A 16,331-nucleotide genomic window follows, 5' to 3' on the forward strand; every position below is an offset into this window, starting at 1 on the left:
CATCAACAGATGAATGGATAAAAATGATGCGGGGTGTATATATATATATATATATACACACACACACACACATATATATATACACACATATACATATATGTGTGTGTGTGTATATATATATATATATATATATATATATATATATAATGGAATAGTATGCAGCCATCAAAAGAAATGAAATCTTGCCATTTGTGATGACATGGATAGAACTAGAGGGTATTATGCTGAGTGAAATAAGTCAATCAGAGAAAGACAACGATCATATGATCTCCCTGATATGAGGAAGTTGAGAGGCAACATGGGGGACTTGGGGGGTAGGAAAGAAATAAATGAAACAAGATGGGATCGGGAGGGAGACAAACCATAAGAGACTCTTAATCTCACAAAACAAAGTGATGGTTGCTGGGGGGAGAGGGGTAGGGAGAGAGTGGTTGGGTTATGGACATTGGGGAAGGTATATGCTATAATGAATACTATGAAGTGTGTAAACCTGGCGATTCACAGACCTGTACCCCTGGGGCTAATAATACATTATATGTTAATAAAAAATAAAAAATTATATTAAAAAATGAGCAGAAGACATGAACAGACACTTCTCCAAAGAAGACATACAAATGGCTAACGGACACGTGAAAAAATGTTCATCATCATTAGCCATCAGGGAAATTCAAATCAAAACTACATTGAGATACCAACTTATACCAGTTAGAATGGCCAAAATTAACAGGACAGGAAACAACAAGTGTTGGAGAGAATGTGAGAAAGGGGAAACCTGTTACACTGTTGGGAATGCAAGTTGGTGCAGTCGCTTTGGAAAATAGTGTGGAGGTTCCTCAAAAAGTTAAAAACAGGGCGCCTGGGTGGCTCAGTGGGTTGGTCCTCTGCCTTCGGCTCAGGTCATGATCTCAGGGTCCTGGGATCGAGTCCTGCATCGGGCTCCCTCCTCTCTCTCTCTGCCTGCCTCTCTGCCTACTTGTGATCTCTCTCTGTCAAATAAATAAATAAAAATCTAAATATATATATATTATATATTATATATATATAAAATCTAAATATATATATATAATATATATTTTATATATATATAAAAAGTTAAAACAGAGCTACCCTAACACCCAGCAATTGCATTACTGGGTATTTACCCCAAAGATACAGATGTAGTGAAAAGAAGGGCCATATGCATCCCAATGTTCATAGCAGCAATGTCTACAATAGCCAAACTGTGGAAGGAGCAGAGGTAACCTTCAACAGATGAATGGATAAAGAAGATACGGTCCATATATACAATGGAATATTCCTCAGCCATCAAAAAGGATGAATACCAACATCTGCATCAACGTGATGGAACTGAAGGAGATTATGCTGAGTGAAATAAATCAAGCAGAGAAAGACAATTATGACATGGTTTCACTTATTTGTGGAACATAAGGAATAGCATGGAGGAATTAGAAGGAAGGGAAAAATGAAGGGGGGAAAATAAGAGGGGGAGATGAACCATGAGAGACTATGGACTCTGGGAATCAAACTGAGGGTTTTAAAGGGGAATGGGGTGGGGGAGTTGAGTGAGCCCAATGATGGGTATTAAGTAGGGCATGTATTGCATGGAGCACTGGGTGTTATACACAAACAACGAATCACAGAACACTACATCAAAAACTAATGATGTACTGTATGGTGACTACCATAGCGTAATTAAAAAAAAAAAAAAGAAAAAGAAATGCTGGGGTAGAAAAATAAATAAGTAAATAAAAGTATTCTAAAATTTGCATAAAACATGACATCAAACCAAAAACTTTAAATATACTTTGTTAAACAATCAGTACCTTGTAGACCTAAACTCATTTTTTCAAACAGTCGCGTACTACATTGTTTTACAGGGGTGAAAGTTTACTTCCCTATTGACAGATACTTAGACTATCTCCAACTTTTTATATGAAAATAATGCTATAATAAATATCCTTAACATATGTCATATTTTATATATATATATAAATGTATAATAAATGTCCTTAGAATGTGTGTGTGTGTGTGTGTGTGTGTGTGTGTTTACACAAGTCATGTTTTCCTATAGGATCTAGTCCTAGCAATGAAGTTCTTGGGATAAAAGGTCAGAATATTTAAAATTTTTGAAACACACTGCTAAATCACCCTTCGGAAGGGCTTTACCAATTTTATTTAACAGCAGTGTATAAGAATGCCCTTTTCTTCACATTTGCTAACTTTGGTTGTTAATTTTTTAATAAAATATTTATCACTATGATTGCAAAAAATGGTATCTCATTATTTAAATTTTTCTGATTAGCACCCAAGATGAAATAGCCTTACTAAAAAACATAAAATTTGTTAATCATGAATGTTAGCTCCAACTAGAATTTGTTTTATAGGAAAATAATAATTACCTACTATTTAAGCATTGCTATAGGCTTACCCATCAGATTCTTCATTTTCCATAATAGGACATAGGTTGTTATCAGTTTTTCCACTCCCTCTTTGATGCATTAGTCCAGCAGCAGCAGAAGCATATACGCTTTCTAATACTGCCATTTCATCATTTTGGTGCTTCTCCGTTTCTTCAATCTTTAATGGAAGTTTGATAAGAAGGATAATCGTTACTAATTTATTCATTAAAATGAACTTTTTTCATTAATTATACATGTTTTAAAGATTTTATTTATTTATTCATCAGAGAGAGAGAGCGCACAAGCAGGAGGAGGTGCCAGCAATGGGAGAAGCAGGCTCCCTCCTGAGCAGGGAGCCCAATGCAGGACCCCATCCCAGGACCCTGGGATCATGACCCAAGCCAAAGGCAGGCTCTTAACCAACTGAGCCACCCAGGCATCCCAGAACTTTTTTCATTAATTATATCATTTGACTCTTAGTTTGTCCTAATTTTAATTGATAAAAATATTTTGTGCTTATCATTACAAGTAACTGCAATTTTTATAAATTCTGCTTCATTTCTGTGTCAATAAAAAGAGAGGAATTGGGACACGTGGATACCTTGTTGGCTAAGTATCTGCCTTGGGCTCAGGTCATGATCCCAGAGTCCTGGGACAGAGTTCAGGCCTGCTTCTTCTGCCAGGACTTCCCCCTGCTTGTGTGCACACACTGTCTCTCTCTCTCTCTCTCTCTCTCTCACTCTCTCTCTGACAAGTAAATAAAATCTTTAAAATAACTAGTTTGGTTTATACTTTTGCCATTTGCATGTCAAACTCCTGGTCTTCTTTCCCTTCAAACGTAACCCCTGGGTTCCTTACTTTTTTATTTTCTATGTCACTATCAAAACTCTCATTTTTGTTAAAAATATGCTCAAAGTCTGATTTGTTATCATTTTCAGAGGCTGATTTATTTTCACTTAAGGAAAGATCAGAAGATGACTGGCAACTATGATCTGAGGATGAATGAGAAAGAACGACATTTTCAAGTCTAGACTCTTTCTGTTCAAAGATGCAAATGCATCTTTTTTTCTCACAATCAAGTCTATCATTTGTCAAATTAGAAGGTATTTCCATTAAGTTTGCTCCTTCTTTAAAGTGACCATGTAGTGAATCTTCCTTAGGATAAGCAGTAATTTTTTTTTTCCACAAATTTCACCAAACTTCTGCTTTAACTCTCTGGTGATGAGTTTTAACTTATTTTTCCACTCTAATTTGTCTTGTTTGGTCCACATGTCCTCACACTTTTGAACAGAGGGATGTTCTGAATATAAAAATCTATCATCCTCTCTATCACATTCCTTATTCATTCCTGGTTCTTGAGCCATTTTTGACAGATATGAAAGTTAAATTGCTGTGTTTCATTTTCAGATGTCCTTTCTGTTGGCATACATGTTTGTAAAATAACTTTATCCTTAAGTAATCAAGTATGGACAAAGAAAAAATTAGAAAATAATTAAAATTTAACTGTTAAATGTCTTAATCTATGTTAAGCTGCTCCCAAGTCACTGGATTGTAACTAAGAAGCGAAAATAACTTGCCCTAGCCTGAGACAGAAGAAAAACACAAATCCATAAACTTAACTTTGTCAGTTTTTTTAAACTAAACAATTCATTACATGTCACATCTACCAAAAAATGAATTAGATGATTTTCAATGTTATAAACCTAAAACCATTTTATCTTACCATACCTTAAACAGTGACCCCAATAGTGCATTTGAGAATTTTTTTAAAGATTAATAACTAGAGAATAGGCAAACTTATTATTAGGAGCCAAAATCAATAAACATCAATCAGAAAGAAAAATAAATTCCTAAATTTTAATTCAAATTATATACTATGATAGTGTTATACATCACTATAAATTATCTGCCTGTATCCAGCTATTGTAACGTCCACTGAGAGTGGATAAGAAAAATGTTAATAATATTTACAGATTCCCTATATGGAAATGAAATAACTGAAAACGTTCCTGTTTATTACCCAAATACAAAGGTCCCATCCTGGAAGGTTTGATTCTACAATAGGCAATTGTGTTCATTTTATGATCCTACTCTCTGAAGTCAACTACACAGAGATCACAAGGCAAAATAAATCTTTAATCTTGGCATTAGTGACTGACAATACAGAACTGCACATTTTGAACCACTGAGAACTCCACATTAAGAACCACTAAGAACCACTCCTTCTACATGAATCTAAGTCAGTAGTCATAATTGTTATACTGCTCTTAATTTCAACTGCTTAAACATATGGTTCAGTATTTGATGTCACCTTTTTAGCATGTAAAAACTTACAAAAATGGAAGAAGCAAACAATATTCAGGATTTTTTTGGTCCAATTCCAAGGATGAAGTTTAACTACAAGCTACTATAAATTCTAACAATATTTTAAATATGGTAACTTGTAAAATTTTACAAAAACTAAATACTAAATTATAATCGATCAACTTCAATACATTTTGTTCAGAAGATAATTTCATTTGAGCTATGTTACATTCTTAAAGCAGGGAAAACAATATAAAATTGGAAATTTAAATTTAAATTTGTATATACCTGCAGGTGTTTATTTTCACTTTCATTAAGACTTTCTTCCTCTTTTTCTGTTGTCATTTCTAAGTCTAGTTCTGCTGAAAAATCTATATATTTTATTAAAATGGACAAATTAGACTGGTTAGATAAAAGCTATAACCTTCATAAAAATAGAAAACAACATCTTATCAATTAAGAGTTTAAATTAAACTTAATCTTTAACTGGATATTTACTTTAAGAAATACTTTTCATTATCAAAAACTGCAACAAACCATTTGGGAAATACTAAATGTCACTAGGTTAAAGGCATACAAACATCTCAAAGAATCATTCACAAATTCACCCATCTAACACCAATGAACAAAACAATCAGAAACAAATTTTTAAAATGCAGCAGAAAGATATAAAATCACAACAGACTATTCTTTACCTTGTTACAGTACCTCTTAAACATCACCCTAAGCTTCAACTACATTATTCATGGTTTCCAAAATTACTAGTATTTTTTATGCCTTTATCAGTGTACAACCTTCCTATGGGTGTATTTCCCTGATGAATGTAAACATTCCTAAAATGTTTTCCTCTACTTCTTGACAAATTTCTTCACATCTTCTAGGACACAGACTGCTACACAAAGTCATCCTTGATTAAGGCTACCCTTCCCTAGATAAATAGATCTCTTTCTTTGGGGCTACGTTAGTACCATACAGATTTTTCTAGTGCATCTTCACCACCTGAACTGTAAGTTACTTCTTTATGTATACATATTCCTTTTGTTACTAGACTGTATGGGACAATCTCTCTCTTTCTCTTTTTTTAAGAGAGAGATGGGGGGAAGGAGAAGAGGGAGAGAGAATTTTGACCAGGCTCCACGCCCAGCACTGAACCCCACTTGGGGCTTGACCTGAGCCAAAATCAAGAGTTGGACACTCAACCGACTGAGCCCCCCAGGGGCCCCTGTATGGGACAATCTCTTAAATCATCTCTGTGTAAACAGTCTTTATTCTACTCAGTAATTATTTACTGAGTTCCCAGTAAGTGCTAAGCACCCAGGTTTAAAGCAGCATGTAGATAAAAGGTGTCAGGAATGGTTTTTGTAGAGATAATGCCTGAACTGAGACAGCAACACTGAGGTCAGCCAGAGTCAAAGGGGTTAGAGGGCAGAAAATGGGGGGAGTATACAAGCCCGCAGTAAGACAAGGGAGAGAAACACACAACAGGGTAAATATCTGTCTAAAATACAGGAATCAAAGAGGAAGACATCAAAAGCAGTTCAGATGCCAGAGAAAAGGGCAGACAGTAGAAAGGGTTAGAGAGCTTAGCAGAACTCAAAATTATGAAAGCCTTATATGTAATTTTAAGATACCTGGACACAAACATATTTTCAACAATGGTTCACAGTCATATTTGCATTTGAGACACATCACTCTAAATGCTGTGGAGAGGGATGAATCTGAGGGGCATTGTAATAAAAGATGGGAGATGAATGAGAAGGCACTGATGCAAAATAAAGATGAAGCACACCTGAACCGACAGAATGGTTCTAGAAATATTGAGGATATAAAATTATCAGGGCCAGTACAGAATAAATCTATATTAAATGAGTAAACACACAATCTTGGGTCCCTAGCAACCAATTTTGCTCGTTACTTTATAAAAGGCATCAAGTGGGAATTATTCTACATGAACTGTTTTAAGTTGAATGTATTTATTTTATAATTTTTCTGTTCCATATCTTCCTATGTTACAGAAGCCTGTGGGTGCTTTGTTTTAAAAGTCCTGCTTCTTGGATCTACCAAGCTCATGAGGAAGTAACAGGAACAAGTCACATGTATAGGTAAGTAACTTTGAATTTATTGTCTGCGTTCACTACTCTAGGAGATAATTGAAAATCTTTTGAAACTATAGTGTTAATTCTACAAGTAAAGAAAGAACATAAAACTACAGGGGTGAAAAAAATACCGTACAATTTATTAGTACCGACCTGATCATATGACTGATGAAAGGCCCTTAGTTAACTGGTACATTAAGTAGAGCACACATTAGATATGGTTAATCAGTAGACTGAGTATATCAGGAGAATGTTATTTTTAAATGGTGTAGTACTCCTTAAAACCAATATTCCACCTATTCATCAAAATTAATGAAGGGGGGCGCCTGGGTGGCTCAGTCAGTTAAGCGGCTGCTTTCAGCTCAGGTCATGACTGGATCCTGGGATGGAGTCCTCCATCGGGCTCCCAGGTCAGTGGGGAGTCTGCTTCTCCCTCTGCCCCTCCTCCCACTTTTTCTCTCAATCTCTCTCAAATAAATAAAATCTTCAAATAATAATAATAATAATAATAATAATAAGGGGCACATGGGTGGCTCAGTGAAGTAAGCGTCTGGCTGTTGATTTCATCTCAGGTCATGATAATAATAATAATAATAAGGGGCATAATAATAATAATAATAATAATAATAATAAGGGGCATCTGGGTGGCTCAGTGAAGTAAGTGTCTGGCTGTTGATTTCATCTCAGGTCATGATCTCAGGGTCGTGAGATCCAGCCCCACATCAGACCCCGTGCTAAGCGTGAAGCCTGCTGCTTGGGGTTCTCTCCTTCCCTCTCCTTCTGCCTTACCTCCCTCCCTCCCCACTTTCTTGCTCTCTAAAAAAATAAAATAAAAATAATAACACAAGAACATAGACTATGCATACATAGTTGAGAAGATGATACTATATAGTAAATTCTCAATGATTCCCATTAATGCTGGGAAAGCCAACTCTAAAATAAAGTCATAGAGAATATAGGAAATATTTTAATATTTGGTTTGGGAAGCTGCTTTTTCTAGTTACATTGAATATAATTGGACCAATACTTGTGAATTTAAAGCTATAAAAATAAAGTTAAGAAACTTTGTTTTCAATAAGTAATCTTTAGACCTCTACCTAGTATCCCCAGCTGGGCACAAACTTCTAAATATAATACTGCCACCCACTCTCAAGTGAATGCTAAAAACAGCCTAAAAGAAATTACTTTCTCCTAATTCTTTTTTAAAAAAGATTCTAGGGGGGATATGGACATTGGGGAGGGTATGTGCTATGATGACTGCTGTGAAATGTGTAAACCTAGCGATTCACAGACCAGTACCTCCTGGGGATAAAAATATATTATATGTTTATTAAAATTTTTTTAAAAAATCTATTTATTAAAATAAAAAAATATGTATTTCAGAATTAGTGTCACACTTACTGATAATAAAAATTTTAACATTTAGGGAACCAATCCTGTAATTCTATAGTTTCCAAAAGTAGTTTGATTTGGTAGATCATGTCAGTCTTTCCAGGGTTTTTGGAAACAGCTCTCGTATCAAAAAATTACCTATCTTAAAAAAAAAGAAAGCCATAGCTTCCGTATCTCACTTGAGTAATGAAGACCGACGTAACCTGTATCTTTGATGTCCAAAAGACCTGAGGAGGATGAATATGTGGTTCTAGTGCAAATACCCTCGAGCCATCTAAAGTGAATTCTCTGGAGTTTCCTTCTCAACTCCAAAACTTCTTAGCTAACGTGCCTTTCCCTTTTCCCTTGTTCCCTTCGCTATGCCCCTTCAAAAAGTAATTTCTGGGAGCACCCGGACGGAACGGCGGATTGAGCACCTGGTTCTTGATTTCGACACAGGTCACGAGGACAGAGTCTTCAGACTGAACCCTGCATGGAGGCTCCAGGCGCAGAAGTGAGCCTGTTTGAGGAACCTCTCCCTCTGCCTTTGCCCCTCCCCCTGATCATTCTCTGTCTCTCTCAATCTTGCTCCCTGACACAAATAAAGAAAAAAAAATCCTAAAAAAAGACCTATTTGTGGATCTATAGTCTTGATTGTTTTGCGTTTACACTCTTTTTATTAGGGATTATCTCCACCACTTCTTTCCTTTTTAGTTAGCACTAGTATCTTACATCTATAACCTCTCTTTCTGCATCTCCTTTCTCCCGTCTAGCCGAAAACATGCTTACAAACAAAAAGAAAATAACGTTTTCCTTGATCCTGTGGTGTCTTGAAGTATCCAGTGGCCTTTCCAGGTGTCTCTACGTGGAAGTCTCCACCCTTGCAATGGAGCACATGACCAATGGACCATTGACATTTGCATCACCTGACAGGTCAGAATGCAGGATCCCAGACCTGCTGCTCACAATGTTCATTATTTTTGAAAGATTGTATTTATCTCTCTGACAGAGAGAGATCACAAGTAGGCAGAGCGGCAGGCAGAGAGAGAGGGGGAAGCAGGCTCCCTGCGGAGCAGAGAGCCGGATGCGGGGCTCAATCCCAGGATCCTGAGGTCATGGCCCGAGCCCAAGGCAGAGGCTTAACCCACTGAGCCACCCACGCGCCCCTCACAATGTGCATTTCTTTTTTTTAAAGATTTCTTTCTTTCTTTCTTTCTTTCTTTCTTTCTTTCTTTCTTTCTTTCTTTGACAGAGAGATCACAAGTAGGCAGAGAGGAAGGCAGGGGGAGGGGGGAAGCAGGCTCCCTGCAGAGCAGAGAGCCTGATGTGGGGCTCGATCCCAGGACCCTGGGATCACGACCTGAGCCGAAGGCAGAGGCTTCAACCCACTGAGCCACCCAGGCGCCCCCACAATGTGCATTTTTAACAAGGTCTCCGATGATTCAGTAAAATTGGAGAAATTCTGGTCCATACTGAGTCTGCTGCCACATTCCTTCACCTTAACTTCACCTTCTAGAAGCAAGCTTCACGTTCGTCACTATCAATTCTTCAAAACTGGAAAAGTCTTAAAAGTCACAAACTTTCTAATAGACTTTTTATCACGGCTAAGGCTTCCTCAATCCCCCCCAAACTGACCCTGCTCTCTTCTCCTTCCAATACTCTTACTTGGCACTCAATGATACTATTTATGAAGTACCACCATTTTACATGCCATCCAGCCACACATTCTTATAGCTGACTAGAACATAGCTTTGCATCATCAACCACGTCAGTCCTTAATGTCTTCCCAGCAGCGAGGAAAGCAGTAACAGGGGGGAAATTTTGGTATCCGACTCCTACAGGTTTTGGTACCGGAAGCGCCCCTGATACCCTTCCGGCATTTCAAACAGTCTGCTCTTCCTTTTTAAAGAATTGAGCTAAAGCTTACATGTTTCAGAAGCTCTTGTTCTTAGGCTTGTAAATATCTTCTGTTCAAATATTGTTCAGCAATAACATCTACCTTATTTATGTCAGAACCTTCACTGAAGATTGCCCCCAAAATTAAGTAACTAACTAACTAACTAACTAAATAAATAAATAAAAAGACTTCAGAATAAGAAGACTGTGAGCATTTCAAATATTTTAGTGGACTTCTTTACACCGTTCAGTTTATATTGTAAAATTTACCTGATTGGGATGCTTGAATTTCCTCCATGTCTCTGGGTTGATTCGAAATAAAACCTTTCCCCTCCACAGCAGGCTGAATGGGTATTGAAACAATATGATTAAGACATGCAATCTGTAGTTAAAGCCTCAAAATAAAAATGTAAGTTTTACCTTCCGGTGAGAGTATTTTCCTGGAGAATCTAAAAAGCAAAAGGGTCATCTAGTTAGCTCCATGTACATAGAGAAGCCCACAAACACTCATGCACTTAGTACTAAGCTGAATCCTCATGCCTGGCTCAGATTACAAGTGGGTTTGGGGGTTGTTTCTGCAGACAGGAAGGTGGGTTGGCCAGAAGAGCAATTTCTAACGAGAGGAACAAATCGTGACCCTGAGTGGACATACGTGAAAGCCCATGGTAGAATGCTACACCACATCCTTAAGGCAGCACAGCAGAATCATTTATACCATTGGACTCTAAGTATGTATGACCTTCTTCAATTTGTCCTGTCCTGTAGGAGTACACAGTGCTGATGATAGGCCAACTGAATGCATAACTGAGTTTTCATCAAACAAAACCGTATGAACTGATCAGCTTGGATATACACTTGTGGGATCACAGTTACTGAAAGTACTCATTTTTGTCCATATCCTTGTGGGCTACCGGTATGCCTACATTTCCTGTATCCACTAGTTTAGCCACCTTAAAGTTTCTTCATTCACTTATACAAGAAGGTGTATAAAACACATCTAGGAAATAATGTACAATAGCTTCAAATATGGAAATATGACTATGTATATGGAACAAAATCTATTGAATGGCCACAGAAATCCTAGGTACTGAAAATCTTTGGTCACTGTCATACTTATTGATAAAAACAATTTTAGCATTCAGGGAACCAACCCAATAATTTCTTTTGATTCTAAACGTAGTTTGAATTGGTAGATCATGTCAGTCTTTCAAGGGTTTTTGGAAACAGCTCTCGTATCAAAAAATTACCTATCTTAAAAAAAAAGAAAGCCATAGCTTCCGTATCTCACTTGAGTAATGAAGACCGACGTAACCTGTATCTTTGATGTCCAAAAGACCTGAGGAGGATGAATATGTGGTTCTAGTGCAAATACCCTCGAGCCATCTAAAGTGAATTCTCCGGAGTTTCCTTCTCAACTCCAAGACTTCTCAGCTAACGTGCCTTTCCCTTTTCCCTTGTTCCCTTCGCTATGCCCCTTCAAAAAGTAATTTCTGGGAGCACCCGGACGGAACGGCGGATTGAGCACCTGGCTCTTGATTTCGACTCAGGTCACGAGGACAGAGTCTTCAGACTGAACCCTGCATGGAGGCTCCAGGCGCAGAAGTGAGCCTGTTTGAGGAACCTCTCCCTCTGCCTTTGCCCCTCCCCCTGATCATTCTCTGTCTCTCTCAATCTTGCTCCCTGAAACAAATAAAGAAAAAAAAATCCTAAAAAAAGACCTATTTGTGGATCTATAGTCTTGATTGTTTTGCGTTTACACTCTTTTTATTAGGGATTATCTCCACCACTTCTTTCCTTTTTAGTTAGCACTAGTATCTTACATCTATAACCTCTCTTTCTGCATCTCCTTTCTCCCGTCTAGCCGAAAACATGCTTACAAACAAAAAGAAAATAACGTTTTCCTTGATCCTGTGGTGTCTTGAAGTATCCAGTGGCCTTTCCAGGTGTCTCTACGTGGAAGTCTCCACCCTTGCAATGGAGCACATGACCAACGGACCATTGACATTTGCATCACCTGACAGGTCAGAATGCAGGATCCCAGACCTGCTGCTCACAATGTTCATTATTTTTGAAAGATTGTATTTATCTCTCTGACAGAGAGAGATCACAAGTAGGCAGAGCGACAGGCAGAGAGAGAGGGGGAAGCAGGCTCCCTGCGGAGCAGAGAGCCGGATGCGGGGCTCAATCCCAGGATCCTGAGGTCATGGCCCGAGCCCAAGGCAGAGGCTTAACCCACTGAGCCACCCACGCGCCCCTCACAATGTGCATTTCTTTTTTTTAAAGATTTCTTTCTTTCTTTCTTTCTTTGACAGAGGGATCACAAGTAGGCAGAGAGGAAGGCAGGGGGGGGGGGGAAGCAGGCTCCCCGCAGAGCAGAGAGCCTGATGTGGGGCTCGATCCCAGGACCCTGGGATCACGACCTGAGCCGAAGGCAGAGGCTTCAACCCACTGAGCCACCCAGGCGCCCCCACAATGTGCATTTTTAACAAGGTCTCCGATGATTCAGTAAAATTGGAGAAATTCTGGTCCATACTGAGTCTGCTGCCACATTCCTTCACCTTAACTTCACCTTCTAGAAGCAAGCTTCACGTTCGTCACTATCAATTCTTCAAAACTGGAAAAGTCTTAAAAGTCACAAACTTTCTAATAGACTTTTTATCACGGCTAAGGCTTCCTCAATCCCCCCCAAACTGACCCTGCTCTCTTCTCCTTCCAATACTCTTACTTGGCACTCAATGATACTATTTATGAAGTACCACCATTTTACATGCCATCCAGCCACACATTCTTATAGCTGACTAGAACATAGCTTTGCATCATCAACCACGTCAGTCCTTAATGTCTTCCCAGCAGCGAGGAAAGCAGTAACAGGGGGGAAATTTTGGTATCCGACTCCTACAGGTTTTGGTACCGGAAGCGCCCCTGATACCCTTCCGGCATTTCAAACAGTCTGCTCTTCCTTTTTAAAGAATTGAGCTAAAGCTTACATGTTTCAGAAGCTCTTGTTCTTAGGCTTGTAAATATCTTCTGTTCAAATATTGTTCAGCAATAACATCTACCTTATTTATGTCAGAACCTTCACTGAAGATTGCCCCCAAAATTAAGTAACTAACTAACTAACTAACTAAATAAATAAATAAAAAGACTTCAGAATAAGAAGACTGTGAGCATTTCAAATATTTTAGTGGACTTCTTTACACCGTTCAGTTTATATTGTAAAATTTACCTGATTGGGATGCTTGAATTTCCTCCATGTCTCTGGGTTGATTCGAAATAAAACCTTTCCCCTCCACAGCAGGCTGAATGGGTATTGAAACAATATGATTAAGACATGCAATCTGTAGTTAAAGCCTCAAAATAAAAATGTAAGTTTTACCTTCCAGTGAGAGTATTTTCCTGGAGAATCTAAAAAGCAAAAGGGTCATCTAGTTAGCTCCATGTACATAGAGAAGCCCACAAACACTCATGCACTTAGTACTAAGCTGAATCCTCATGCCTGGCTCAGATTACAAGTGGGTTTGGGGGTTGTTTCTGCAGACAGGAAGGTGGGTTGGCCAGAAGAGCAATTTCTAACGAGAGGAACAAATCGTGACCCTGAGTGGACATACGTGAAAGCCCATGGTAGAATGCTACACCACATCCTTAAGGCAGCACAGCAGAATCATTTATACCATTGGACTCTAAGTATGTATGACCTTCTTCAATTTGTCCTGTCCTGTAGGAGTACACAGTGCTGATGATAGGCCAACTGAATGCATAACTGAGTTTTCATCAAACAAAACCGTATGAACTGATCAGCTTGGATATACACTTGTGGGATCACAGTTACTGAAAGTACTCATTTTTGTCCATATCCTTGTGGGCTACCGGTATGCCTACATTTCCTGTATCCACTAGTTTAGCCACCTTAAAGTTTCTTCATTCACTTATACAAGAAGGTGTATAAAACACATCTAGGAAATAATGTACAATAGCTTTAAATATGGAAATATGACTATGTATATGGAATAAAATCTATTGAATGGCCACAGAAATCCTAGGTACTGAAAATCTTTGGTCACTGTCATACTTATTGATAAAAACAATTTTAGCATTCAGGGAACCAACCCAATAATTTCTTTTGATTCTAAACGTAGTTTGAATTGGTAGATCATGTCAGTCTTTCAAGGGTTTTTGGAAACAGCTCTCGTATCAAAAAATTACCTATCTTAAAAAAAAAGAAAGCCATAGCTTCCGTATCTCACTTGAGTAATGAAGACCGACGTAACCTGTATCTTTGATGTCCAAAAGACCTGAGGAGGATGAATATGTGGTTCTAGTGCAAATACCCTCGAGCCATCTAAAGTGAATTCTCTGGAGTTTCCTTCTCAACTCCAAGACTTCTCAGCTAACGTGCCTTTCCCTTTTCCCTTGTTCCCTTCGCTATGCCCCTTCAAAAAGTAATTTCTGGGAGCACCCGGACGGAACGGCGGATTGAGCACCTGGCTCTTGATTTCGACTCAGGTCACGAGGACAGAGTCTTCAGACTGAACCCTGCATGGAGGCTCCAGGCGCAGAAGTGAGCCTGTTTGAGGAACCTCTCCCTCTGCCTTTGCCTCTCCCCCTGATCATTCTCTGTCTCTCTCAATCTTGCTCCCTGAAACAAATAAAGAAAAAAAAATTCCTAAAAAAAGACCTATTTGTGGATCTATAGTCTTGATTGTTTTGCGTTTACACTCTTTTTATTAGGGATTATCTCCACCACTTCTTTCCTTTTTAGTTAGCACTAGTATCTTACATCTATAACCTCTCTTTCTGCATCTCCTTTCTCCCGTCTAGCCGAAAACATGCTTACAAACAAAAAGAAAATAATGTTTTCCTTGATCCTGTGGTGTCTTGAAGTATCCAGTGGCCTTTCCAGGTGTCTCTACGTGGAAGTCTCCACCCTTGCAATGGAGCACATGACCAACGGACCATTGACATTTGCATCACCTGACAGGTCAGAATGCAGGATCCCAGACCTGCTGCTCACAATGTTCATTATTTTTGAAAGATTGTATTTATCTCTTTGACAGAGAGAGATCACAAGTAGGCAGAGCGACAGGCAGAGAGAGAGGGGGAAGCAGGCTCCCTGCGGAGCAGAGAGCCGGATGCGGGGCTCAATCCCAGGATCCTGAGGTCATGGCCCGAGCCCAAGGCAGAGGCTTAACCCACTGAGCCACCCACGCGCCCCTCACAATGTGCATTTCTTTTTTTTAAAGATTTCTTTCTTTCTTTCTTTCTTTGACAGAGAGATCACAAGTAGGCAGAGAGGAAGGTGGGGGGGGGGGAAGCAGGCTCCCCGCAGAGCAGAGAGCCTGATGTGGGGCTCGATCCCAGGACCCTGGGATCACGACCTGAGCCGAAGGCAGAGGCTTCAACCCACTGAGCCACCCAGGCGCCCCCACAATGTGCATTTTTAACAAGGTCTCCGATGATTCAGTAAAATTGGAGAAATTCTGGTCCATACTGAGTCTGCTGCCACATTCCTTCACCTTAACTTCACCTTCTAGAAGCAAGCTTCACGTTCGTCACTATCAATTCTTCAAAACTGGAAAAGTCTTAAAAGTCACAAACTTTCTAATAGACTTTTTATCACGGCTAAGGCTTCCTCAATCCCCCCCAAACTGACCCTGCTCTCTTCTCCTTCCAATACTCTTACTTGGCACTCAATGATACTATTTATGAAGTACCACCATTTTACATGCCATCCAGCCACACATTCTTATAGCTGACTAGAACATAGCTTTGCATCATCAACCACGTCAGTCCTTAATGTCTTCCCAGCAGCGAGGAAAGCAGTAACAGGGGGGAAATTTTGGTATCCGACTCCTACAGGTTTTGGTACCGGAAGCGCCCCTGATACCCTTCCGGCATTTCAAACAGTCTGCTCTTCCTTTTTAAAGAATTGAGCTAAAGCTTACATGTTTCAGAAGCTCTTGTTCTTAGGCTTGTAAATATCTTCTGTTCAAATATTGTTCAGCAATAACATCTACCTTATTTATGTCAGAACCTTCACTGAAGATTGCCCCCAAAATTAAGTAACTAACTAACTAACTAACTAAATAAATAAAAAGACTTCAGAATAAGAAGACTGTGAGCATTTCAAATATTTTAGTGGACTTCTTTACACCGTTCAGTTTATATTGTAAAATTTACCTGATTGGGATGCTTGAATTTCCTCCATGTCTCTGGGTTGATTCGAAATAAAACCTTTCCCCTCCACAGCAGGCTGAATGGGTATTGA

The 16,331-nt window shown here is 39.0% G+C and overlaps 1 protein-coding gene across 1 annotated transcript in view; it reads right to left on the reverse strand.

The window, feature by feature from the left end:
• LOC308347148 (ankyrin repeat domain-containing protein 26-like) overlaps positions 1 to 16,331 on the reverse strand; it is a gene marked incomplete at both ends in the record, with an annotated part of 114,794 nt that overhangs the window by 52,712 nt on the left and 45,751 nt on the right. The window contains 2 exons of the mRNA XM_080810283.1: positions 2,429 to 2,577; positions 4,992 to 5,069. Coding sequence (XP_080666409.1) covers positions 2,429 to 2,577; positions 4,992 to 5,069 — 227 coding nt within the window. The remainder of the gene's footprint in view (positions 1 to 2,428; positions 2,578 to 4,991; positions 5,070 to 16,331) is intronic.

The sequence above is a fragment of the Martes martes genome, assembly GCF_963455335.1.
Source record: "Martes martes genome assembly, chromosome: 8".
NCBI classification, from domain to species: domain Eukaryota; kingdom Metazoa; phylum Chordata; class Mammalia; order Carnivora; family Mustelidae; genus Martes; species Martes martes.